This window comes from Solea senegalensis, unplaced genomic scaffold (assembly GCF_019176455.1).
Source record: "Solea senegalensis isolate Sse05_10M unplaced genomic scaffold, IFAPA_SoseM_1 scf7180000014267, whole genome shotgun sequence".
Taxonomy (NCBI): Eukaryota; Metazoa; Chordata; class Actinopteri; order Pleuronectiformes; family Soleidae; genus Solea; species Solea senegalensis.
The window spans coordinates 32,544-59,407 of NW_025321007.1; the positions used below are offsets into that span (position 1 = coordinate 32,544).

Below are 26,864 nucleotides of genomic sequence, written 5' to 3' on the forward strand. Positions count from 1 at the left end.
CGCCAAAACACAAGAACTTCCTGGGTCACAGGATCAGCTCGCTGAAGTTCTCCAATATCTGCAGGCAGATGCGGAGGCAAGGCCTGAACAGCAGCCTGGTAGGCTGTAGGCCCACTGGCCTGGAGAGCCTGTTGCAATGGCTGAGGAAGTGATGTACCAGAGACAAGGGTCTCAAGGTCCGTGGTTCTGGGAGGATGCAAGCGAGACAGAGCATCTGCATTTGTGTTACTCTTGCCAGAACGGTAACGGATCTCAAAGTTAAATGACGCGAGTTGGGCTGCCCAACGCTGCTCCAGGGCTCCAAGCTTCGCCGATGATAGATGGCTAAGCGGGTTATTGTCTGTGAAAACAAGACACTTGTGGCCAAGCAAGTATTCACGAAATTTATCAGCCATAGCCCATTTTAGTGCCAGAAACTCCAGCTTCATGGAGCTATAATTGACAGGATTGCGTTCAGTCGGCCTTAAGCTACGACTGGCAAAGGCTATGGGCCGCACTTTTCCTTCTTGCTCTTGGGAAAGCACTGCGCCCAGGCCTCCATGGCTTGCGTCAACCTCCAAGATAAAAGGAAGGGAGAAGTCAGCGTATGCCAGCACAGGTGCGGTGGTGAGCTTAGATTTTAGTGCTTCAAAACTCCGCTGATGTTCTCCTGTCCATTTGTCCACGACTGGTTCAGACCGTCTAGACTTGGACCCCACAAGTTCAGCTACGAGGCGATGGAGAGGGGCAGCCAACTTGGCAAAGCCTTTCACAAAACGACGATAGTAGCTTGCGAACCCGAGAAAGGACCGCAGCGCCAAGATGGTGGTGGGAGGCTGCCAGTTGGCCACCACCTCAAGCTTGCTCGGGTCGGTGGAAACACCTTCGGCCGAAATAATGTGGCCCAAGTAACGCACCTCCTGTTGGAAAAAGGAGCACTTTGACAACTTGGCCTTCAGGCCCTCGTGTTGTAAGCGCTGCAGTACCACTTCCAGTCTCTCAAGATGTTGTCGAAAGGAAGATGAGAAAACAACAATGTCATCCAGGTACAAGAGCAGCGACTGACACTGCTGATCTCCAAAAACACGCTGCATAAGTCGCTGGAAAGTGCTGGGCGCATTACACAACCCAAAGGGCATGCGGTTCCATTCAAAGAGTCCGAAAGGAGTGCAAAACGCTGTCTTGGGTCGGTCAGCCTCTGCCACTGGGACCTGATTGTAGCCACTGGCTAAATCCAGAGTGGAAAACCATTGGGCTCCTGTGAGTGCATCCAACGACTCCTCAATCCGAGGGAGAGGAAATGCATCTTTTCGAGTGCGGTGGTTAAGCTGCCGATAGTCTACGCACAAGCGCAGACTACCATCCTTCTTTTTAACCAGCACAATCGGCGAAGCAAACGGACTACAACTTTCCCTGATAACCTGTGCACCAAGCAACTGATTAATGTGCTCCTTGACCACTTCGTATTCTGATGGCGGAATACGTCGATAGCGTTGACGGATGGGAGTGTCGTCAAGAAGAGGTATTTCATGTGCTATCAGGTTGGTGCACCCCAGGTCTCCATCGTGAGCGGAAAAGACAGAAGCATATTTCCAAAGAAGATGTCTGGCTTCCTTCTGTTCTTCGGCTGGCAAAGCAGATAGATCAACCACATCTATTTGGTCTTGCAGTGTGGGAACCACAGCTTGGGATGCAACGGTGGCCAGATAAGATGGAACCTCCTTAATACCAGAAGGTAAGCTCACCACACAAACTTCACGCAATGCACCAACCTCTGTACGAGGGTAAAGCAGCACATCAGATGTTCCCACATTCACAACAGGTATATACACAGTACCTCCCTCAACTCGAACCAGTGCTGGAGATGCAAGCAGTCCAGCGGGGAGACCCCGATCTAAGGGCTCAAAGAGCACAGTAGTCCCAGAATGCTGTGCAGAACAGGTGGCTGGAACGAGCTGCATGGTGCCACCAAAGATGCGGAAAGCTTTCTTGCCTCGCAGCTTAACCTTGCCAATAGCATCAGAAGAGGAAGTCAGAGAGGCTTGATGGCACCTCTGCAATGCCTGCACCACTGACTTTGGTGCTTCAGTGACGGTGGCTAACTTAAACAGGGCAGAGCCATGTTGCCCAAACAAGGTGCTGTAGCACCTTCGTAAAATGTTCATCCCCAAGACACCCGGGGCAGGAGGAGATGCATCAGCTGGAGGGTCCTTGACCACCAATAACCCACACCCTGGCAAAATCCTACCACAGAGCTCGACTTCGAGTTCCAAGTAACCGAGGTATGGGATGGGCAATCCATTGGCGGCTTGAAGCTGAAGCCAATGGCAAGATTTAAGTTTCTCTTGGTCCCAAGTCTCAAAGTATTGCCGAAAAAAGCTTTCTCTGACCGTGGACACCATGGACCCAGTGTCCACTAAACAAGGAACTGTTACTCCCCCCATAACCACATCCAGGTGTGGACAAGTGCTGATTAGCTTAGCTTCTCTCCGATCCCCCCACAAGACAGGTGAGCCAGTGGCAACTCCCCCCGAACTTTGACTCCGCAGTTCGACGGGCGCTAGTTTCCCGAATGCTGAGCTGGATCCCGCCGAGAGACTGGTCGGCTGGAAGCAGACACTGAAGGTTGAGGAGGGACACGCTCTCCTCTGCACTCCCTGGCAAAGTGGCCAGGCTGTTGACACCGCCGGCAGATAACCGGATCACGGTAAGAATAGTTACGCTGCTGACTGATCTGCAGCTGAGCAAGAGTTTCAGTAAGATGTTTAAGCTGTTCCTGTTGGAGCTTCAACATTTGTTTCACCTCCTGCAGCTCTGAAGCCTGGGGTGGACTAGCCACTAAAGAAGCAGTCTGGACGCCACACTGCAAGCCCGTCAACAAAGGAACTGAGTGGCTCCGGCCACGCACACCCCCTGGTAATCCCTCTCGCTCCCACCTAATTGCCTCCGCCCTAGCATCCAGCAGAGAGACAGTAGGCTGCCTGCGTACTAATTGTTTTAATTCTCGACGAAGGGAACCATCAATGACGTTTTCGATAAACTGATCGCGCAGCAGAACATCTGCATTTAACATCTCGCTTGGAGCACTTTGCTTCACCACAGACATCAAACTCATTAACGCGAGGGAGAACTCTTGTAGAGTCTCCCCATCCTGTTGTCGCCTCGAGAAAAACGCCTCCTGTAAGGCAACGTACGAATCAGTGCAACCATACAGCTCTCGCAATACCACAATAATTTTGGCTGGGTCACTTCTATCAGCAGTCGAGCGATATTTTATTTCTTCACGCGCCTCTCCCTCTAAATGGTCAAAAAGAAAGAATGCCTGATCAAGTGTGGACAGGTGGCGAGCCCTCATGCAAGCCTGAGCTTCCTCAATCCACTCATCTAGCCCTATACCTGATCTACCCCTAAACGCTGGGCACTTTCTATCTCTGGGTACAAGGACCAGTCGCTCGGTTACATGAGCGGTAGAAGTGGACGGTGTGAGGAGAGGTTCAGCAGGAATAGCAGGTGCAGCACTAGGACCAGGCACGGGAACAGCCTGCTCCAGCTGCAATCTGTCATTCTCTGCCCTCAACTGTGCCACCAAATCCCTCAACTCTTGTAGCTCTCCTTCCATTTTGATACAGTTACAACTACAGCTAAATAGAATGCTAGAGCCACTACTTCAAAGAGAAAAACAATACGCTCACCGCTGGTTCGTCAAGCTGCCATCCATACACACACGGCAATCTGAAAATCAAAAGGCAAAAAAACATAGAAAACATAGAACACACGTCTCTACCTCCACTGAGTGTATCCTGCCGACAACGCCAGGTTTGTGGCGACACGAGGGTTATTACTATGCTATACACCAAATACCGACAACGCCACCTTGGGTTCTGGCCAAGGACCAGTAGTAAAGGTCGACTAGTACCTTCAGAACAAAAAGACACTCAGGTTCGTTTACTCAGGGAGGGAATGAGACGGAGTTCAATGATCATACTAACAATTTATTATTAAAACAATCATGAGATTGACACTGTAACAAAAAAGAAAAGAGAGCCCAAATAAAAAGGGGGATGTAGTCTGAGGCTTACCGGCTGGAGGAGGGGTTTGGTAGGGAAAGTGACATCCAAAAGAAAAAGGAGGACACCCCACACACACACAGCAAAAGGTGACGTGTAAACAAAGAAAATCTTAAAAAGGGATCACACAGCACACAGGACCACCACCACCCAGGAGAACCACCACCACCACCGTCGGCCTTCAGCGCTAAGGGGAGAGGAAAACACAATTAAACGGGCTCAAATTTAAGGAACCAAATGTAAATGATCAATTGATAAACTGAAAAATGTTAAATTATATTAATAAATCAACCAAACACAAGAAACAAAAGAGTCTCTGGCCAGAGATAAACTCAACAATTAACCAGTTTGACAGTTTTAACTCAAATGAATCATATTAACATAAGTTCAACCATTAAACAAAGAGTAAATAAATAAACAATTCAACCAAACCTTGCCGGATTACACTTAAAACACACACACACACACACACACACAGTTCACAATCTAATAGCGAGTGACTGAGAGTTCGGGCAGACTCGTAGCATCCAGTACGAGTTACAGTCACACATACACGCACACACAATGCAATCACACGTAGCAACGGTAAACAGGTTGACCACAGGCGGCCGACCGGATCGGAACCAGGCCGTCGGAGCAACAGTCACAGAGCAACAGGACAGCGGCGAACAGCGGCGAAGCAGCGGCGAAACAGCGGCGAAGCAGCGGCGAAGCAGCGGCCAAATAGCCGTAGTTAATCAGCTGTGTTTACACCTGGCGTTGGCGTTAGCGCTAGCGTTAGCTTTAGCGCTAGCCTTAGCGTTACAGTTACAGTTATAAGTCCGGGTGCATTAGCATCCCGTCCAAAGAGGGAGAGGGGTGAAGAGATCAGTCGTGGCAGGAAAGACAGCCACCATGCAGCACACAACCAGCAGACAATGCTCTGGTTGCAGCAATAAACACCGCCCACGAACGATCGGCTCGACCGCGGTGAAGACGCCGGATCTGTGCTCGGATGCTAGCGGCACATACAACGACCCGGGAGCGAGAGATCAGGAGGAGGGACACAGCCTACTTTTCTTCCCTCGGTAAGCGCAGTGATTGGCTAATGAGGCAGAGCGGCCGGAGTGCAGTCAAACCAAATAAATCAGTGGTGCCTCATACCACTACAAGTACAAAGGGTTACAGGTCACAAGTCACATCAAACAGTTCCATTGAACATTTCTCTTCATGAAGTACATGAAGTACATAATTTCCATCACACTATGTCCAGATCCAGACTTGATTACTAAGGAAATAACTTCCTTTGACACTAAATGACACTCTGCAGCAGATTCAGACTCCTTTTTTCACCATATCAAAGATCTTATCCTCTGTACAGATGAGGAGTTTGCAAAGTTCTGTGAAGCTGATGTTAATATTTTTGAGCTTGTCTTTAAATAAATCTCCTGGCTGTGATGGCCTTACACCTCATTTGTTGGGACTTACTCAAAAACTTCAACATTTTGGATAATCTTAGACCCATCACTTTATTAAACACTGATTATAAGATTGTAACGCTTGTGCATGCCAATAGATTCAAAAGTAACCTAGACAAAATTATAAGTGACTCCCAATCTGGATTTATGAAAGTTGGATCCATTCACAACAACATCCGTTTGGTGATCCATCTCCTAGATTATAATCCTTTAGTAGAAGACGACGGCTTCATTTTGTTTCTTGACTTTTATAAAGCTTTTTATACTCAATTGAGCATCACTTTATCTTTCAGTGCTTCAAACTTTTAGGCTTTGGGAATAAATTTGGAGCCACTACTGAGTCTCTTTATGATAATGCAAACAGCTCTATTTGGTTACCAGGAGGTACATCACCAAGATCTGCTATCAAACGTGGGGTCAAACAAAGCTGCCCTGTCTCTCCGCTTCTCTTTATCATTGCCACAGAAATGCTCTCTATTTTTATTAAAAATTCACACATTGCTCCTTTAAATGTTCTTGGGATACCTGTTGTTGTTGTTAGCCAGCGCGCAGACGATACGACCGTCTCTGTGAAACTGAGGTCCCCAAGATAATGCAACGCCTCGAGGCTGAAACTTGATTTGAACAAATTCATCAGAGTGATTTAACAGAAGCAGAAACAGAAAACATTCCTATCAAATCAGCTGTTCAATACTTAGGGATACATGTATCTATGTGTGGAGTGTAATAACTCAATCAGTCAAACTAAACTGAACTCCTGGTTATTGAGAGACATCAGTTTACTAGGTGGAGTCTTTCTTACTAAGATTGAAAGCATATGGAGATGTTTCTATCCAGCGTATTCTTTGGCCTTCCCTAACAGAGCCATTCAGAAGGTCAACCAAATTCATTTGGATTATATTTGGAAGAAAAAGATGCACTTTATTAAGAGAATACACAGATTTTATCAATGGAACACTGAACATGAACGGGTTCAAATCCTTCCTTCACAATAAGAGCATCTGGTATCATATGGAGGCACTTTTTATTAAAGTGTGATTTCAATATTCAGAAACGTCCTGTTAAATGATCCCTGTTTCACCAGCAAGTCCTTTTATATTGGAAACTTTTGTACAATCATAATTTCACCCCTCGTAACAAATAGATACATTACAATTAAAAACAAGTCGCTGTATAACAAGAACTGCATGGATAAAGGTATTTGCTCTTTAATTCATTTAGTGTGTGATGACACGTGAACATTTTCGCCTTAAATATCATCTAGTCGTTAATCGTAATTCCTTTGCATCCATAATGAAAGCCATCCCTAATCCTACTTTGAATTGAATTCAAGGGATTATTTCAAACTCGACTCACATCACTCCTAATGTTCCACATCTCCTAGTTGGAAGCTGTAACTTTGAGAGCATTCAAATTCCTAATAAAACGTCACACACCCTTTATTGTCTTTTCAAAAGTGCATCAAACAAATCTTCTCCAAAGATATTATATTGGAGGACGTCACTACCACCAGGACAGTGACAACGTACTCAAACCAGAAATCTTGGCTCAACAAAGAGGTCCGGTCTCTGCTCAAGGTTAGGGATGCAGCTTTCAGGTCAGGAGATGCACTGGCTCTCAGGGCAGCCAGGAGGGAGCTGATCGCAGGAGTCAAGAGGGCAAAATCCACCTATGCCCAGAAGGTCCAGGATCACTTCTCCTCCAATGACCCACGGAGCATGTGGAGGGGCATAAAATGCATCACGGACTACAACACTATAGATGCACAGTGCCCCCGGGACCCCTCTCTGCCCGATGCTCTGAACAGCTTCTACGCTCGCTTTGAGAATCCCAGAAGCTCTACCAGCACCAGACTCACCCCAACACCAGGTGATGCGCCCCTCAGTGTGACCACGGCAGAGGTGAGGAATATCCTCAGAAGGATCAACCCCCGCAAAGCCGCTGGTCCCGATAAAATCCCTGGGCGGGCGCTGAAAGGCTGTGCTGACCAGCTGTCGGAGGTGTTCACAGACATCTTCAACACCTCCCTCAGGCAGTCAGTTGTTCCCACCTATCTGAAGACTGCCACCATCATCCCCTTCCCCAAAAGCTCCACAGAGACAGGCCTGAATGACTATCGGCCAGTAGCTCTCACCCCGATAGTCATGAGGTGCTTCGAGAAACTGGTCAGAATGCACATCAAGGACAGCATCGACATCACTGTGGACCCCCACCAATATCCATACAGGAAAAACAGATCCACAGAGGACGCCATCTCTTCTGTGGTCCACACAGCCCTCACTCACCTGGAGAGCAAAGACTCCTATGTCCGCCTGCTCTTCCTCGACTTCACATCCGCTTTCAACACCATCATACCACAGACCCTGATCCATAAACTATTTTCACTTGGACTGAGCCCCCCCCTCTGCAACTGGGTCCTGGACTTCCTGACAGACAGGCCGCAGTCAGTGAGGATCCACGACATCTCCTCCACCTCCATCACCCTCAGCACTGGCTCTCCCCAGGGCTGCGTGCTGAACCCTCTTCTGTTCACCCTGCTCACTCATGACTGCTCACTTAAACATCCGAGCCGCATATTGTGAAGTTTGCTGATGACACAGCAGTGGTTGGACGCATCAGCAACAACGTTGAGTCCAGCTACAGGCGGGAAGTTGAACACCTGGAGGGTTGGTGCAGGGTAAACAACCTCTGCATCAACACAAAGAAAACAAAGGAGATGATCGTGGACTTCAGGAGGAGCAGACATCCCCCCCATTCTCCCCTGCACATCGGAGGAACAGCGGTGGACGTGGTCTCCAGCTTCAGGTACCTGGGCGTGCATCTCAAGGACGACCTCACCTGGAGCAGCAACACTTCCAGCCTGGTCGGGAAGGCACACCAGCGCCTCTACTTCCTCAGGAGGCTGAGACGCGCTGGACTAGGAAGGTCAGCCCTTATCACCTTCTACAGATGTGTAGTGGAGAGTGTCCTGTGCTCCTGCATCACTGTGGCACCGTGTGGCACGGCAGCTGCTCTGCAGCAGAGAGGAAGGCTCTGCAGAGAGTGGTGAAAGCTGCACAGAGAACTGTGGGCAGCAGCCTCCCCACCATCACGGACATCTTCACCTCCAGATGCAGGAAAAGGGCCACCTGCATCATGAAAGATCCCATCCACCCAGCACACACACTGTTCACCCCCTCCCCTCAGGCAGGAGGCTACGGAGCATCAAGAGCAGGACTACGAGACTGAGGAACAGCTTCTACCCTGGAGCTGTCAGACTCCTGAACTCTCTGTAGCCCCCATAGCCTTGCTGCCCCCACCCCCACGGACTGTACTTTGCACATGCCCCCAGTACCGTACACCACCCTTGAACAAAATTCTTTTTGCACAGCACCTTACCTCCAGAGGGTTAAACTTTAAACTTTGTTTAATTTATATTTTGTTAAGTTAAACTGTTGGTTCTTCTTTCTTCTTTTCTTATTCTTCTTTTGCTGGGCCGACCGGGTTCTGGAGAGACTGATTTTCTTTCTGACCTCATGTCTAATGTGTGTTGGTATGACAATAAAGAAATCTTGAATCTTGAATCTTGAATATATTCTTTGTGATCTAAATATTTACAATTTCCCATAAATCCAAAAGCAAAAGAAGTCCATTTTAAGATTTAAATGTTAAATGTTGTGTAACCGTCCAGTGAAATGTTACGGCAGAGATTTGGTTTGGAAACAAATAAATGTGTATTTTGTGATGATATTGAAACCTTTCATTGTGTGTCCTCTGAAGCACACATGACTGGCTGCACACAGAGATCCGACTCCAGCCCTTCTCTAAAGAGGACATGATTTTCTGGCCATTATTAACAGCAGCCTGTCTTCTGGTGTTGTCCCCCAAAGTTTTAAACATGCTGTGGTGCAACCCCTGCTTAAGAAACCTGGCCTTGATTGTGGTATGCTAGCCAATTATAGACCATCTCCAAGCTGCCTTTTATTTCTAAAATCTTGGAAAAAGTTGTCTACGCTCAGTTGAAGTCGTTCCTGGATGAGCATGATATCCTGGAGGTTTTCCAGTCTGGTTTTAAAACAATGCATAGTACGGAGTCAGCTTTATTAAGAGTTTTTAACGACATCCTCGTGGCGGTTGACTCTGGTCACCACGTGGTCCTTGTCCTGCTGGACCTAACTGCAGCGTTTGACACTGTAGACCACAACATTCTACTGTCACGCTTGCAGCACCTTGTGGGCATTAGAGGTAGCGCCCTAAATTGGTTCAGATCGTATCTTGAGGGAAGATCTATGTGCGTACGCCTTGGTGGCTCTGAGTCCTGCTCTGCTCCGCTGTCATATGGGGTTCCACAGGGTTCAATTTTAGTGCCCCTGCTCTTCTCTCTGTATCTGCTTCCCTTGGGTTCCATCCTGATGTGGTGGGGGCAATAAACGAAAGGATGATCTAGGGAGTTACACCAACAACGCCACCTTAGGACTTGCACCTAAAGAATTTACTCTTTTTCAAACTTTACTTTCTCAGAGCACAGGTCGGTACACAAATGAATACAGGCACGGTTTATAGAAAGTTTAACAAGTTTTATTTAGTCACAAATGGAAATATTAATTTATTTAAGTTACTTATCTACTGTAAAAACAATTATAGTTATTTTTATTTCCAAAGAGCACAATATTAATCTGTACCACAGACTCAACTTAAGTTGAGACTGAGGAGATAACTAAGCTGAGGTCCTGCACAGCAAACAAAGAGAAAAGAAACCAAACAAAATATCAAACAAACTCAAATCAACACAAAAGAAAACAAAACCCATAATGCTACATGCATAACTTTTGCAGGTCCTCAAAGCTGTGCTACTTCCCACCCCCCCACTAAGGAGTCACGGTCAGTCAGTCTTGAACTACAGTACACTACTTTAAAACGAGCGTCTAACTGACGAGGGCAGAGCAACTATGAGCAAGGCAACAAAAAGAAACAAAACGTGGAGATAAAGGCAAGAGGCAAGGCAGGGCAACAACAGCAACCTAACGCCAGGCAGGCTGCATGGCGGGCTGTAGCCTGCACCAATAAATAATGAAGCCGTCAGAAGCTAGCGGCGGCAGCGGTGGCTAACCGGAAGGGGACACACCCACACCATCACGGCATACACGCCAACCTGGAGAGCGAACACATGGCACATACTTGGCAGAGGAGAGAGAGAGACTGAACAACCACGGGACTATATGAACAGGTCTGCATTAGCAGCCCATGACGCGGCTGCACTACAGGTGCCGGTAAGGGGCGTGACACACACCTGCTGCAATCGCCAGACCTGCTGCAACATAACTAAAAGACACAGAAGGGAAATACAATATATACATTTATACAGCCAATAACCACCCCGTTACATTCCTCCCCCCCTTTGTTTTATCGGTGCCCCACCGATAGACTATACACAGACACAATATCAAAACCAAGGTCTAAAAATAGCTGCAGCTATACTACTAGAACCCAATACCTGAGAGGAAGTAGCCCTGTTTGCCTCACCCACTACCTGCCCTGGAAGGCGGTGGGGGTTCGAGTGTTGACCTGCTGTGGTCCGGGAAGACTTTCTGAGAGTAGCTGAGCCGCTACTGGATGCCCTCTCTGGCACAGGGGAAGGGACAGATGCCTCTCTCTCCACCTGAGGTGGAACTACATGCTCTCTGGGTTGGGAGCTTGGCTGCACTGCAGTGGGTGGATGCTGGACTGGCCTCCTCAGAACCACCCACAGTCCTTCTTCGTCCTCGCTAACCTCAGACACACTTTCCGAGGAATCCTGTGGCTCCTCTTCAGGACATTCAGGAGGCAGGGTCAAGGCTGGCTTCAACATCGTCCGGTGCACATTCCGCACCCGGGACAAATCATGCACTGGAGCAATGGAGTAGACCACACCACCTGGCGCTGGCGCTCTCACCACTTGATAGGTTGTTGAGCTCCATACATCCTGGATCTTGTTGCGCCCTCTAACGCCACGGTCCTGCAGGTAGACTCTTTGACCAATTTCCAGTGGCTTGCTCAGTGCCCTCTGATCATGTTTCTCCTTCCTCCGTCTTGCTGCATTCTCCAGCCGGCCCCTGGCACAGTCAAAGGCCAGGTGGAGCCGCCGTTGATGCTCGACCACCCAGTCACACACCTTCCCTGCTGACAGCTCAGGGAGATGACCCAACAGGAAATCAACAGGTAAGTGAGGCTCTTGTCCAAACATAAGAAAATGTGGGGACTCACCCGTTGACTGATGTGGGGTGGTGTTATAATTAAACACCAACTGGGGAAGGTGTTTGGGCCAATGGCGTTTCTGGTCAGATGGAAGGGTGCGCAGCAGGTTATGCAGCGTTCGATTAAATCTTTCACATTGCCCGTTGCCTTGTGGACGGTAAGGCATGGTCCGGGTCTTCTGCACCCCATACAGCACACACAGTTGCTGAACCAAGGCCCCTTCAAAGCTTCTTCCCTGGTCAGAGTGGAGGCGCGCCGGGACACCATAGCGATAAAACCACTCTCTCACCAATACCTCAGCCACAGTAGAAGCCTTCTGGTCTCGGGTTGGCACCGCCTGGGTGAACTTTGAAAACACATCTGTCATCACCATGACAAATTCCTTCCCATCCTGGGCTGGTTCCAGCAGAGTGAAGTCAATGGCGAGGACCTGGTTAGGCTCTGCGGCTAGTAGATGACCCATGGGAGCCCGGGCCTGGGGCTGTGTGCACTTTGCCAGGTTACAGCGCTCACACCGTTTACACCAGTCCCTGATGTCTCGATCCATCTGTGGCCAGTAACACCACTGCCTCACCAGTTCTGAAGTCCGCTCGATGCCCTGGTGCCCATGGTTCTGATGAAGCTGTTGAAGAACCTCCTCTTTCAGACACTCAGGCAGGAGGAGTTGGACGACTTCTTCCCCACCATCAGAGCGGAGGAGTCGACGATACAGCAAGCCATCCCTCTGCAGAATACGGTCCCACTGCCGTATCAGACCACGCACCTGAAGGCTCAGATGCTCCTTTTCTGCCAGGCCAGGCATCCGTCCGTCAAGCCAGAAGTGGCGGAAGGCTCCAATAGCTGCGTCGCCTTCTTGGAGTGCCTGGAGATCAGCTGGAGACCGTGATGGAAGGGCAAGGACAGCTGCCTGAACAGCCATGTGCTGATGCTCTCCAGCAGTCCCCTGAACACCCAGTGGTACAGCGGTGCCCGGCAGGCTCTGCTCCAGAATCTGGGCCCCAGTAGCTGTCTGTCTGGAGAGGGCGTCCGCATTCTTATTGACGCGGCCGGGCCGATACCGGACACTGTATTCAAATGCTGATAGCTCAGCCACCCAACGCTGCTCCGTGGCGCCCAGCTTGGCTGTCTCCAGGTGACTCAGGGGGTTATTATCAGTCCACACAACACACGGGTGACCCCACAAATACTCCTTGAACTTCTCAACCATCGCCCATTTCATGGCGAGGAACTCCAGTTTCATGGAACTATAGTTCTTCTCCGCTGGGTGCAGGCTACGGCTGGCGTAGGCAACTGGCCTCACTTTCCCTTCCTGCTCCTGGGACAGAACAGCTCCCAACCCACTGTGGCTGGCGTCAACTTCTAAAATGAAAGGCAGGGAGAAGTTAGCAAAAGCCAAGGTTGGTGCACTTACTAGGCGAGCCTTTAATGCCGTGAAGCTCCTCTCGCAGTCTGCCGGCCATGCATTCACAACCAGCGTGCTCCGTCCTCTCTGTGTCCTACTCCCAGCCCACTCAGCGACCTGCCTGTACAGTGGAGCAGCCAGCTTGGCGAAGCCTTCAACGAACCGTCGATAGTATCTTGCAAACCCAAGGAACGACCTCAGCTCTGTGACAGTGGTGGGGCGTGGCCAATCAGCCACCGCAGAGACCTTACTGGGATCTGTAGACACACCCTCTTGAGAGATGACGTGGCCCAGGTACTGCACCTCCTTCTGGAAGAACATGCACTTCTCCAGTTTCACTTTGAGTCCTTCCTGCTCGAGGCGGCTCAACACCACGTCCATTCGGCTCAGATGCTCCTCTACAGAGGAAGAAAAGACAATTATATCATCCAGATACAACAGAAGAGTCTGGCAGTGCTGCGCACCAAACATTCGCTCCATGAGGCGTTGGAATGTCCCAGGGGCATTACACAATCCAAATGGCATCCGATTAAATTCAAATAAACCAAATGGTGTGCAAAATGCAGTCTTTAACTTGTCTTTTTCTGTCACAGGTACCTGATTGTACCCACTTGCGAGATCCATTGTAGAAAACCACGAGCTCCAGACAGCGCATCAAGGGACTCCTCGATGCGGGGAAGGGGAAAGGCATCTTTTCTTGTCTTCTTATTAAGCTGGCGATAATCAACACAGAGCCGCAGGCTGCCATCTTTCTTCTTCACCAAGACGATGGGTGAGGCATAGGGACTACTACTCTCTCTAATTACCTGGGTATCTAGCAGCTGGTGTATGTGTGACTTTACTGCCTCATACTCCGAAGGAGGGATACGTCTGTACCGCTGCCGCACAGGTGTATCGTCTAAAAGGGGGATGTCATGTGATATCAGTGTGGTACAACCAAGGTCACCCTCAAACGCAGAAAACACTGACTCGTGTTTCAATAACAATGCTCTAACCTTGCACTGCTCTGCTTCACGGAGTACGGATAGATCAAGGTCCCTGATCACCTTCTGCACTGAGCTGACCCCTGCAGTCTGAGACATTATGGTTGCAGTAACATGCTCTTCCTTTCCTGGTACCTCACAGAGCCCTGGAGGAAGACTCACCACCTCTGCTGAAGACAACAGGCCTATGGGACAGCGGGGCCTAAGATTAACTGCAGATACTCCTACATTAACTACTGGTATGTAGGCGGTGCCTCGGACAACCTGTACCAAGGCAGAAGACACCAACAGGCCAGCTGGCAGATCATACCCCGAGCTCAAAGGTTCTACCAAAATGGAACTAGAGTTATCAAACGCTGAACAAGTGGCAGCTACAATCTTAGTGGAGCCTCCAGGTATACGAACACGCCTTCTACTCCTCAACGTAGCTAAACAGGGGCTCGAAGGAGAAGGCTGGACCTCTGCCTGCTGACAAAACTGAAAGGCGGGCAGCCAGGGCCCGGATGGCTCCACCACCGCAGAGAGGTCAAACGACTGAGGGCCACACTGGCGGATGAGCCCCTGGTAGCATGCTTTTATAATGTTCATGCCTAGGATGCCTGGAACTTCAGGGGGGGTTACTCGCTCAGGTGGGTCTTTAACGACCAACACACCACGTCTGGGGATTATGCAGCCAAGCACCTCAACATCTGGCTCCAAATAACCCAGATAGGGGATTTCCAACCCATTGGCAGCTCTGAGCTCTAACCAGTGACAGGACTTTAACTTACCCTGAAAGTTCTGTTTGAAGAAGCTCTCTGAGATGGTGGAAACCATGGACCCTGTATCGAGAATACATTTAACATTCACACCGGCCAACTTAATGACTACCTGAGGAGAGGGGGCAATCAGGCGTTCCTTTAGCGCTGCATCAACTACACCACTGTCTGAGCCTTGCGTGTCCCCACCTAATGTCTGGCTCTGCACATTAGGGGGAGCTAGTTTTCCATCTGTGGGGGGCTGGAGGATGCTACCTGGGGGGCGCTGACAGTGGAGGAGGGGCGAGGGCGGGAGCGTTCGTTCTCACAGTCGCTAGCATAATGGCCCGGACGCTGACATCGTCGGCAGATAATGTTTGGCCGGCTATGCTGGGAAGCTGGGGGTTTCTGCATAGCTGCTAACATCTGGGTAATCTGGTTTAGCTGTTCCTGCTGCTTGTGTACTAAGGCGGTTAAAGCTGCCAGTTGTGAAGAAGTGGAGCTATCTGGCGAACCGTCAAGTCGAGGCTGCAGGCTGGTGGTCTGTGTAGTACAAAAAGCAGACATAGTATTACCCCTACCAGCTGGTCCTCCCTCCCGTTCCCACCTAATAGCTTCTGCCCGAACATCAAGCAAGGTCAGGTCAGTATTACGACGAACCAGTCTCTTTAACTCCCTACGAAGGTCAGAGTTATTTACATGTTCTACAAAATGGTCACGTAACAACAGGTCTGAATTTGAAACTCTAGCTGGAGAGCTTGCGACCACTTTTTCCATTAAACAGTACAATACATGAGAAAATTCTTGGAGTGATTCGCCTTCCAACTGTTTCCTAGAGAAATAGTCTTGCTGTAATGTAATATATGACTTAGGGCACCCATACATTTCTTTCAGAATCTCAAACACACGTTCAGGATCTTCTCGCTCAGCACGGGGCCTGTATTTTATTTCATCTCGAGCTTCACCCTCTAAATGATCATATATGAAACATGCTTGGTCATTGTGTTTCAAATGTCTAGCCCTCATGCTGACTTTAACTTCTTCGATCCACTCATCGATACCAATACCGTGGCTGCCTCTGAAGACAGGACATCGTCTCTCGCGTGGGAGATACACCACACGCTCAGGTGCGGCAGAGTCCACCAACAGTCCACTTGAACTGGAGCCTGATCCCGTCGTAGGCGGTCATTTTCGGCCTGGAGCTGCTCCATCCGACCCTGGAGGGCCTGGAGGTCCAGCGGTTCCTGCGACATCCTGAAGAACCTCGGCTGTCGGCCTGGAGGGCGGTCCGCAGCCCAAGCCACTGCCTTGCCTCTAAACAAAAGAAAAAAACAAACTTTGCCTGCTAAACCACTAAAGCTTGCTCTGCTTCGCTTAAAATAAAGTTACAACAATAAAACTACACCGTGCCTGATTGTGATTATCCTGCCAACAACGCCAAAATGTGGTGGGGGCAATAAACGAAAGGATGATCTAGGGAGTTACACCAACAACGCCACCTTAGGACTTGCACCTGTGGCAGGACCAAGGGGAGAAGACCAGCGACAACGCCACCTGGGGGAATTTCGCCCCCAGGAATTAGATATATATATATAAATATATCGAAAAGGACAACACAGGTTCGTTGACACACAGGACAGAGAACGGGTTCTATGTTACAAAATATATTTTATTTAACATACAACGTTACCTAACAATAAAACAATGCTTCCAAAGACACAACCAATAGTCAATATAAAAACGGGACTGGGGCTTACCACGGCGGCAGAAAATCAAAAAGGGCAAATCCAACACAACACCACCCGTGCCACAACACACCAAACACGGACTCGTGAAAAGATACCACCACCAGGGAGCTGGGCTGCCGCACGTGTTGACCCACAGCACCTGTTAAACAAAAAGAAAAAGGAACTAAATTACTCGAAAGTAACAAACAAACAAACAAACAAACAAACAAACAACCCAACAAACGAACAGCCAAAGCCCAAATATATAAACACTTAAATCACAACACAACAAATATAAAACATCTCAAATTACATACAGAATAATCTAATAACGGAAAATTATAACTACTAAACAAAATAAACAAAACCAACTAATAAAGATCAACTCAACTCAACAAAGAAATCCACAAAAAGAAAGAAACAAAACACATACTATAATCAAGGAAAATAAACACTAGAAAACAATACTCTATTATATGGCGGTGCCTACTGGAGCTATATTAAAAAACAGTAAGCCCGGCCAACGACAATGGACGGAGTCGAGGACGGCCGAGTAATTACTCCTACGGAGTGATCAGGAGCGACGTCACGGCTGTACAACGCCGCGTCCTCCGCAGATGGCTTCACCTCCACTCGAAGCGACACAGTCTTAATTAAAACAGTCTAACCAAAAACAGCAGTTCTGTTCCGGATGTGGCGGCCGATGACCGGCAAAACGCTGGACACAGAGGTGGCGAACAGAGGTGCAGCCTCGAAGGCGGCGGGAGACACGATCGCCAAGCCCACCGCTTTTCTCACAGAGAGTACCGACTGTCACCTAGGCAACCCCCGACGCGGAGCGCTCCGCTCTCCGCTCTCCCAGCCTGCAGCCGCACCAGTTGCGCTGATAGTAGCGGAGACAGGACACAGAGGTGCGCCGTACACACCACGCCAAACAATTCACCGCACCAACACGAACCGGAAGTCACTCGCCGGAAGCATAAGGGCCGCATGATCTCATCCTAGCTGTATTTGTACGCCACTCGGCCTGTCAATCACTGCCAGCTAGGCGGAGGAACCTATTCGGCTACACCTACCCCCTACTTTTGCATCGGTGCCCCAACGATGGGCCAAAAAAATAACAACAACACGACAAACTAGTGCCATGGTCTAAAGAGGGCAGACTGAGCATTGGACACCGGGCCTGGCAACTCATTTGCAGCATTGTCCATGTTACTAGCAGGTCGCGGCAGACGATGAACGTTTGAGTGCTGGCCCGCTGTGGAGCGTTCTGTCCGACGCAGAGTTTGCGGACTAGCAATGGGTTGGTACGTTGATTGCAACGGAGGTGCAGGTCGTACTGCACCTTCCAGAGCCACAGTTGGAGCTAGGTGGGGCCCAACTTCCACTGGAGGCTCAACAGAAGTGTCTGTTGGGCCAAATGAGCTATAAGACACTGGGGTAGATGGTACAGACACCTCGGGAAGTAGTACCCACAGATCACCATCATTTGATAGGTCCCCATCCGTCACCACAGCAGGTGGGGCTGGCACCCTAGAAGGGGAAACAGGCGTAGTCCGGACGACAGCTTTCAGCGCGTCACGATGCACAGTCCGCACCCTGCCCGGGTCATTCACAGGGGCTATGGTATAAACTGCTCCTTCACCAGGAGGAGCCTTGGTTACCTGATAGACCACCGGGCTCCAGACATCCTGGATTTTATGGCGACCCCTAACACTGTGGTCCCGCAGGTACACAAACTGGCCCACCAGCAAAGGCGAGTCCCGGATTCGCTGATCATGCCGTTCCTTCCGGCGACCAGCAGCAGCCAGCAACCATTCCCGAGCATTTTCAAAAGCCATTTTAAGTCTGGCTTGGTGCTCGACAACCCAGTCCTGTATTTCACCAGACACGGGGTCGTCAACTCGGCCCAGCAGGAAGTCAATGGGGAGCTGAGGTTCCCGTCCGAACATCAAGAGGAAGGGAGACTCTCCAGTACCTTGATGTGGGGTCGTATTGTAGCAGAAAAGCACCTGCGGCAAACAGGAGGCCCAGTCCCGTTTCTGTGATGGTGGAAGGGTACGTAAAAGATTGTGGAGCGTTCTATTAAACCGTTCACACTGTCCGTTGCCCGCAGGGTGGTATGGAGTCGTCCGGGATTTCTCAACCTGGTACAGGCAGCAAAGCTGATGGATCAAAGCACTTTCAAAACACCTGCCCTGGTCGGAGTGAATGCGACTTGGGACCCCAAATTTATAAAACCACTCGTTCAAAAGGACCTGGGCCACGGTGGAGGGTCGTTGGTCTCGAGTAGGGACTGCCATGGTGTATTTACTGAACACATCAGTCATCACCAGGACGTTTTCAAAACCATTTCGAGATGGCTCCAACAGTGTAAAATCAATGGCCAAGATTTCGTTTGGCCTAGACGCCAACAAGTGGCCCATATAACTGTGTGACACCGGTCCAGTGTCCTTAGCAACTTGGCACCGCTCACACCCTTGGACCCATTGCCTTATGTCTGAAGACATTCCCGGCCAATAACAACGCTGCCGTATGAGCTCAGTAGTTCGCTCAATGCCTTGGTGGCCATGCTCTTGGTGTAACTCTTTCAGAGTCTCAGGTTTAAGAATGGCAGGTAGGATAAGCTGGAGATATTCAGCTCCACCATCGGAGCGGAAAAGCCGGCGGTAAAGCACCCCCTCTTTCTCCACCAGGCGATCCCATTGGCGTAACAGCGCCACAGCTGACCTGGAAAGCTGTCCCCTTTCCGCTGGGGAAGGCCGAATTCCTCTCCTCCAAAACACCAGGACATCCTGCAGGAGGGGATCAGCCTCCTGCAAGGAACCAATGTCCAAGGCAGAACGCCCCGGGAGGACGGAGACCACAGACTGAGTTGCAGAGGTCACAGGATTGCACCGTGTGGCTTCCTGGAGAGTGCTGGGGACCAAAGTGCCCGTCCGGACCCATTCGGCCAAACTGGAACCCGACTCATGCTTACGAGATAGTGCATCAGCATTCCTATTGCTGCGACCTGACCGGTATTTAATGTTGAAATCAAAGGCAGCAAGCTGGGCGGCCCATCTCTGCTCTGTTGCCCCCAGTTTGGCAGAGTGAAGGTAACTCAATGGGTTGTTGTCGGTGAAAATCACACACTTTTGCCCCAGCAGATACTCTCGAAATTTTTCAGTCATGGCCCACTTAAGCGCTAAAAATTCCAATTTCATGGAGCTGTAATTATCCATGTTACGCTCTGTGGGTCGGAGGCCTCGGCTGGCATATGCCACTGGTCTAACACCACCGTCAGTTTCTTGAGAGAGAACGGCACCAAGGCCGCTATGACTGGCATCAATCTCTAAAATGAACGGGCGTGAAAAGTCTGCATAAGTCAGCACTGGGGAGGAGACCAGCCTGGACTTCAAGGCTTCAAAACTTTCCTCACACTGCGGTGTCCATGCTGCACCAAGAACTTGTCCCGATCCTTTCTTGGACTTTGTACCTACAAGATCGGCCACCAACTTGTGTAGAGGGCTAGCCAGTTTGGCAAACCCCTCCACAAAGCGCCGGTAATAGCTGGCGAAGCCCAAAAAGGAGCGCAGGTCGGACACCTGATGGGGACGCTGCCACTTGGCCACAGCCGCAATTTTTGCAGGGTCTGTGGAAACACCAGTGCTGGAGATAACATGGCCCAAGTAATTCACTCTCTCTCGGAAAAAGGCACATTTCTCCAACTTGGCTTTCAGGCCTTGATCTTGGAGCCGGCTGAGGACTAATTCCAGCCGCTGCAGGTGCTGTGCGACGGAGGACGAGAACACGATGATGTCGTCCAGATAAAGCAACAATGACTGGCCTTGCTGATCCCCGAACATCCTCTGCATCAACCGCTGGAACGTGCTTGGGGCGTTACACAACCCAAAAGGCATGCGGTTGAATTCGAAAAGCCCAAACGGTGTGCAGAAGGCAGTTTTGGATTTATCTACTTCGGAGACCGGTACCTGGTTGTACCCGCTAGCCAAGTCTATAGTGGAGAACCAGCGGGCCCCAGAAAGTGCATCTAGACTCTCCTCGATCCGAGGTAAGGGGAAAGCATCCTTTCTGGTTTTACTATTTAGCAGTCGGTAGTCCACACACAACCGCAGACTGCCGTCCTTTTTCCGAACCAAGACAATGGGTGAGGCATATGGACTACTGCTCTCCCTAATAATTCTAGCCTCAAGAAGCTGGTTGATGTGAGTTTTTACTTCCTCGTACTCGGAAGGAGGGATGCGCCGGTATCTCTGCCGGACTGGAGCATCATCAAGAAGGGCTATATCATGCGAGATGAGGTCAGTACAGCCCAAGTCACCATCATGGGCTGAAAAGATGGAACTGTATTTGCTCAGTAAAGACCTCACTTCACTCTGCTGCTGCTCAGCCAATGCTGACAGGTCTATCGACTCAACCTTATCAGGTGCAGAACTGCCAGCCCCTTGGGAGGAAACACTAGCTGCAATGGACCTCACCTCTGTAACCCCTGTGGGTAAACTAACCACCTGGGCACCACTCAATGCACCAAGGCAAGTCCGTGGATGGAGAAGAATTTCGGTCGTACCAACATTGACCACGGGGACGTGGGCCGTACCCCGACATGTTTTAACAAGGCAAGGAGATACAAGCAACCCAGCAGGCAAACTGGACTCTGAGGGCTCAAACAAGGCAACTTGATCAGGGGCCTGCTCAGGACAAGTACTGGCGACCAGCTTCATGACCCCTCCAGGTATACGCACTGGCCGTCTACCTCGAACCCTCACAGTACCAGCAAGATATTGTGGAGCATGAGCAACCAGCTGGTGGCACTTCTGTAAGGCTTCGACAACTGGGTTTGGGGCCTGGGACACCGATGGAAGATCAAACAGGGAGGCACCATGAGTCCCAAAGAGCTCTCGATAGCATCGGCGAAGGATATTCATCCCCAAGATCCCAGGAACAGATGACAGCGCCCCTGGGGGATCTTTAACTACCAGCACCCCACAATGGGGCATGACCTTACCGCACAAGGCCACATCCAGCTCCAGGTAGCCTATGTAAGGAATAGCGAGGCCATTAGCCGCCCGCAGCTCTAGCCAATTACAAGACAGGAGGCGATCATGACCCCAGTGTGCAAACTGTTCAAGGAAAAAACTTTCCGTAATGGTGGACACCATGGACCCAGTGTCCACTAAGCAAGAAACAGTGACTCCACTGAAGGAAACATTGATATTCGGGCAAGATGACATTAACCCTGCAATCCCGCAATCCTTTGAGCCTGTAAGGTCCCCATCTGAGCGGTGGCTCGGAAGCTCAGTGGGTATCAGTTTTCCGAAGGAGGAAAAGAATGGACACCATGAGCAGTGGAACCAGTAGCAGAGTTTGCACGAGCCCGAGGGGGAGCCCACTTTGCCCCACACTCACGAGCAAAATGGCCTGGCTTCTGACATCTTCGGGAAATGACGGGGCCATTGCGAAAGGCGTTTCCAGATGGTTGGGGAGCCGGCAAAGAGGCTACAGTTCGAGTGAGCTGGTCAAGCTGCTCCTGTTGACGCTTCAAGAGTTGCATTAATTCATTCAAATCTGGCTGTGTTGGAGTAACACAAGGAGCTGGCAGCGAACTGCCCTGGACTCCATACTGGAGACCATAAGCTGTGGGGAGAGAATGACTTCGTCCCCTAGAACCCCCAGGAAGCCCCTCCCTCTCCCACCTGATGGCCTCACAACGCACGTCCAGCAGAGTAGCAATAGGCTGACGTCGGACCAGTTGCTTAAGCTCCCGGCGGAGGGCACTGTCGAGGACATGCTCTATAAACTGGTCACGAAGCAGGACACCTGCATTGGGAATATGGTCAGGGGCACACTGCTGTACCTGTTCCATTAAAGCCATCAGGGCTAAGGAAAACTCCTGCAGAGTCTCGTCCTCGAGCTGCTTCCTGGAAAAGAAGGCTTGTTGCAGAGTGACATACGACTGAGAACAACCATATATCTCCCTTAGAATAATCAAAATCCGAGCTGGGTTCCCTCGCTCTGTACTAGGACGAAACCTGATTTCCTCCTTTGCTTCTCCCTCCAAGTGGTCAATGATGAACAGAGCCTGGTCAGCAGGGGAAAGGTGGCGGGCACGCACGCACGCCTCTATCTCCTCTATCCACTCTGCTATTCCGATGCCCGTCTTACCATTAAACCGAGGGCACCTACGGTCCCTAGGTACCACAACCAACCGCTGAGTAACGGTAGTAGCAACACCAGCGAGTGGGGTAAAGCTAGCTGGACCAGAGGAGCCTGAAACACCACCGCTAGGACCCTCACCAGAAGCAGCAGCCCTCTCCTGAAACAGCCGCTCATTATCTGCTTTAAGTTGCAACACCAAGTCCCTGAGCTGCTGTACCTCTTCCTCCATACTGGCAGGAGAAGCTGAACCAATGCTCCCCAAAATTGACGTAGTTGGTTAAGGCTTAGCTGAAACAGATACTGCTGTTTTTGGTTCTAATCTAATACACAAAATAACAACCAAGGCTCACTACCTGCAAGAAAACAAACATACAGAACAAATAATTTCAAAACCAATAAGGAAAAAGAAAAAAAACATAAGAACCACGTCTCTGTCCTTTAACTGTGTGTCTATCCTGCCGACAGCGCCAGAATGTGGCAGGACCAAGGGGAGAAGACCAGCGACAACGCCACCTGGGGGAATTTCGCCCCCAGGAATTAGATATATATATATAAATATATCGAAAAGGACAACACAGGTTCGTTGACACACAGGACAGAGAACGGGTTCTATGTTACAAAATATATTTTATTTAACATACAACGTTACCTAACAATAAAACAATGCTTCCAAAGACACAACCAATAGTCAATATAAAAACGGGACTGGGGCTTACCACGGCGGCAGAAAATCAAAAAGGGCAAATCCAACACAACACCACCCGTGCCACAACACACCAAACACGGACTCGTGAAAAGATACCACCACCAGGGAGTTGGGCTGCCGCACGTGTTGACCCACAGCACCTGTTAAACAAAAAGAAAAAGGAACTAAATTACTCGAAAGTAACAAACAAACAAACAAACAAACAAACAAACAACCCAACAAACGAACAGCCAAAGCCCAAATATATAAACACTTAAATCACAACACAACAAATATAAAACATCTCAAATTACATACAGAATAATCTAATAACGGAAAATTATAACTACTAAACAAAATAAACAAAACCAACTAATAAAGATCAACTCAACTCAACAAAGAAATCCACAAAAAGAAAGAAACAAAACACATACTATAATCAAGGAAAATAAACACTAGAAAACAATACTCTATTATATGGCGGTGCCTACTGGAGCTATATTAAAAAACAGTAAGCCCGGCCAACGACAATGGACGGAGTCGAGGACGGCCGAGTAATTACTCCTACGGAGTGATCAGGAGCGACGTCACGGCTGTACAACGCCGCGTCCTCCGCAGATGGCTTCACCTCCACTCGAAGCGACACAGTCTTAATTAAAACAGTCTAACCAAAAACAGCAGTTCTGTTCCGGATGTGGCGGCCGATGACCGGCAAAACCCTGGACACAGAGGTGGCGAACAGAGGTGCAGCCTCGAAGGCGGCGGGAGACACGATCGCCAAGCCCACCGCTTTTCTCACAGAGAGTACCGACTGTCACCTAGGCAACCCCCGACGCGGAGCGCTCCGCTCTCCGCTCTCCCAGCCTGCAGCCGCACCAGTTGCGCTGATAGTAGCGGAGACAGGACACAGAGGTGCGCCGTACACACCACGCCAAACAATTCACCGCACCAACACGAACCGGAAGTCACTCGCCGGAAGCATAAGGGCCGCATGATCTCATCCTAGCTGTATTTGTACGCCACTCGGCCTGTCAATCACTGCCAGCTAGGCGGAGGAACCTATTCGGCTACACACCTAAAGAATTTACTCTTTTTCAAACTTTACTTTCTCAGAGCACAGGTCGGTACACAAATGAATACAGGCACGGTTTATAGAAAGTTTAACAAGTTTTATTTAGTCACAAATGGAAATATTAATTTATTTAAGTTACTTATCTACTGTAAAAACAATTATAGTTATTTTTATTTCCAAAGAGCACAATATTAATCTGTACCACAGACTCAGCTTAAGTTGAGACTGAGGAGATAACTAAGCTGAGGTCCTGCACAGCAAACAAAGAGAAAAGAAACCAAACAAAATATCAAACAAACTCAAATCAACACAAAAGAAAACAAAACCCATAATGCTACATGCATAACTTTTGCAGGTCCTCAAAGCTGTGCTACTTCCCACCCCCCCACTAAGGAGTCGCGGTCAGTCAGTCTTGAACTACAGTACACTACTTTAAAACGAGCGTCTAACTGACGAGGGCAGAGCAACTATGAGCAAGGCAACAAAAAGAAACAAAACGTGGAGATAAAGGCAAGAGGCAAGGCAGGGCAACAACAGCAACCTAACGCCAGGCAGGCTGCATGGCGGGCTGTAGCCTGCACCAATAAATAATGAAGCCGTCAGAAGCTAGCGGCGGCAGCGGTGGCTAACCGGAAGGGGACACACCCACACCATCACGGCATACACGCCAACCTGGAGAGCGAACACATGGCACATACTTGGCAGAGGAGAGAGAGAGACTGAACAACCACGGGACTATATGAACAGGTCTGCATTAGCAGCCCATGACGCGGCTGCACTACAGGTGCCGGTAAGGGGCGTGACACACACCTGCTGCAATCGCCAGACCTGCTGCAACATAACTAAAAGACACAGAAGGGAAATACAATATATACATTTATACAGCCAATAACCACCCGGTTACACTGAAAAAACACGGCATTTCCTTTCATTTTTACGCTGACGACAGTCAGATCTATGTGCCACTGAAAAAGACAAATGCCTGTCTGAAGTCACTTCTGCTATGTCTTGAAGACATTAAAGACTGGATGTCTCTGAACTTTTTAAAATTCAATGAAAAGAAGACAGAAGTGATGGTGTTTGGTCCGAGCGGCTCGTTTATTTGATCTTTAAATGGTCTCGCTCCACTTTACCTCTCTGAGCTTCTCCATCCCTACACTCCTGCTCGGTGTCTCAGGTCAGCTAACCAGCTGCTCCTGGAGGTACCGAGGTCTAAGCAGAAGCTCAGAGGTGAAAGAGCCTTTTCCATTGCCAGCCCTAAACTTTGGAATGTCCTCCCGCTCCACATTAGACAAGCCCCCTCACTTTCCATCTTTAAAACTCATTTAAAACCCATTTTTATTCCTTGGCTTTCAACTCAGCGTGAGACTCTGCTCTTGTATTTAGTGTTTTATTGTTTTTATTCTCTTAATATCTTTATTGTTTTATTGTTTTAACATTTTTGTTGTTTTATTGTTTTTATTGTTTTAGTATTTTTATTGTTTTACTTTTTGTTTTATTTCTTTTCATGTACAGCTACGGCTGCTTAAAGCGCTTTATAAATAAAGTTGAGTTGAGATGATTTATGGCCTTGTTATGGTCAATAATGGTAAACAATATATTAATAGTTTTTACATACACACATGGAAATATGTGAATGTGAAACTTATATTTATTGTGTTTCATAACCAGTTTTTTTAAGATGATGAAAGGTAAAAATCCAATGAAACTTTTCACTTTATTTGAAAAATATGATCTAAAAACCAAAGCCTTAGCTCACTTTTTCTTTAGTTTTTGATCTTGTTTGATTTGTCTGTATTTGATCATGCAAATGTTTCTCTTCTGCGTTCTTCCTGTGCACCTGCTCCTTTGAAAGGTTTAAACAAAGATGTGAGCCTTGTTGTTTCTACATTATTTTGTTCAATTAATCATTCAAAAAACAATCCAAAAGAACTCCATAGGAATGAACGGAGGCAAAGGGGCGGAGCTCTATCCAGTTGTTCTAATACATCCATGGTATCAACATGTTTGCCTGTTTGTTTTGTCGTGTTACTCGCACTTCACATGTCTGCCACACGGTGGCGGTGGTGCGCGGGTTTTCTGCTGTTTTGACCCACTGACAGTGATAGTTGTTGAGCAGACGCTGGAGCCAAGTGAATCAAAATAGGACGCAGAGTTGATTGAAATGGAACGTTTCTGAAGCATCTTTGCTCACTTATTTCAAACCAACGATGTTCAAACACCAATAATTGCACTTTTCTTCTCACCTATAGTTGCTACCAATGATTACAAGTGTTCTAAACACCTTTTGTTCATTAAAGCCTTTAATCCCAGTTACATTGAAGGGATTTATTGATTGAATGTTCCTCTTATTTCAATGATATTTCATTCATTATGTTGGATG

The 26,864-nt window shown here is 48.9% G+C and overlaps 1 protein-coding gene across 1 annotated transcript; it reads right to left on the reverse strand.

Annotated features, from left to right (window-relative positions):
* Window positions 1-9,920: 9,920 nt before the first annotated feature.
* On the reverse strand, window positions 9,921-21,856 carry LOC122760981. The gene is made up of 9 exons (XM_044016192.1): window positions 17,703-21,856; window positions 17,441-17,448; window positions 17,234-17,353; window positions 16,657-16,725; window positions 15,986-16,152; window positions 15,115-15,381; window positions 14,114-14,971; window positions 13,961-14,016; window positions 9,921-13,758 (listed from the first exon to the last, which is right to left on the reverse strand). The coding sequence occupies exons 1-9, from the start codon at window positions 21,797-21,799 to the stop codon at window positions 10,926-10,928; spliced, it is 8,475 nt and encodes a 2,824-aa protein (XP_043872127.1). The 5' UTR covers window positions 21,800-21,856; the 3' UTR covers window positions 9,921-10,925.
* Between the last annotated feature and the right edge of the window lie 5,008 nt (window positions 21,857-26,864).

What these genes read in the sequence shown, in the direction of transcription:
- LOC122760981 (XM_044016192.1), bottom strand. Translation starts at nt 21,799, where the DNA reads ATGTCATCTTGCCCGAATATCAATGTTTCCTTCAGTGGAGTCACTGTT. An exon ending in TTTTCACGAGTCCGTGTTTG is followed by an intron (nt 16,153 to 16,656) that starts GTGTGTTGTGGC and finishes TCTTTTGTTTAG; the next exon opens with AGGCAAGGCAGTGGCTTGGG. An exon ending in GTGAAGCAGAGCAGTGCAAG is followed by an intron (nt 14,017 to 14,113) that starts GTTAGAGCATTG and finishes TCCCCCTTTTAG; the next exon opens with ACGATACACCTGTGCGGCAG.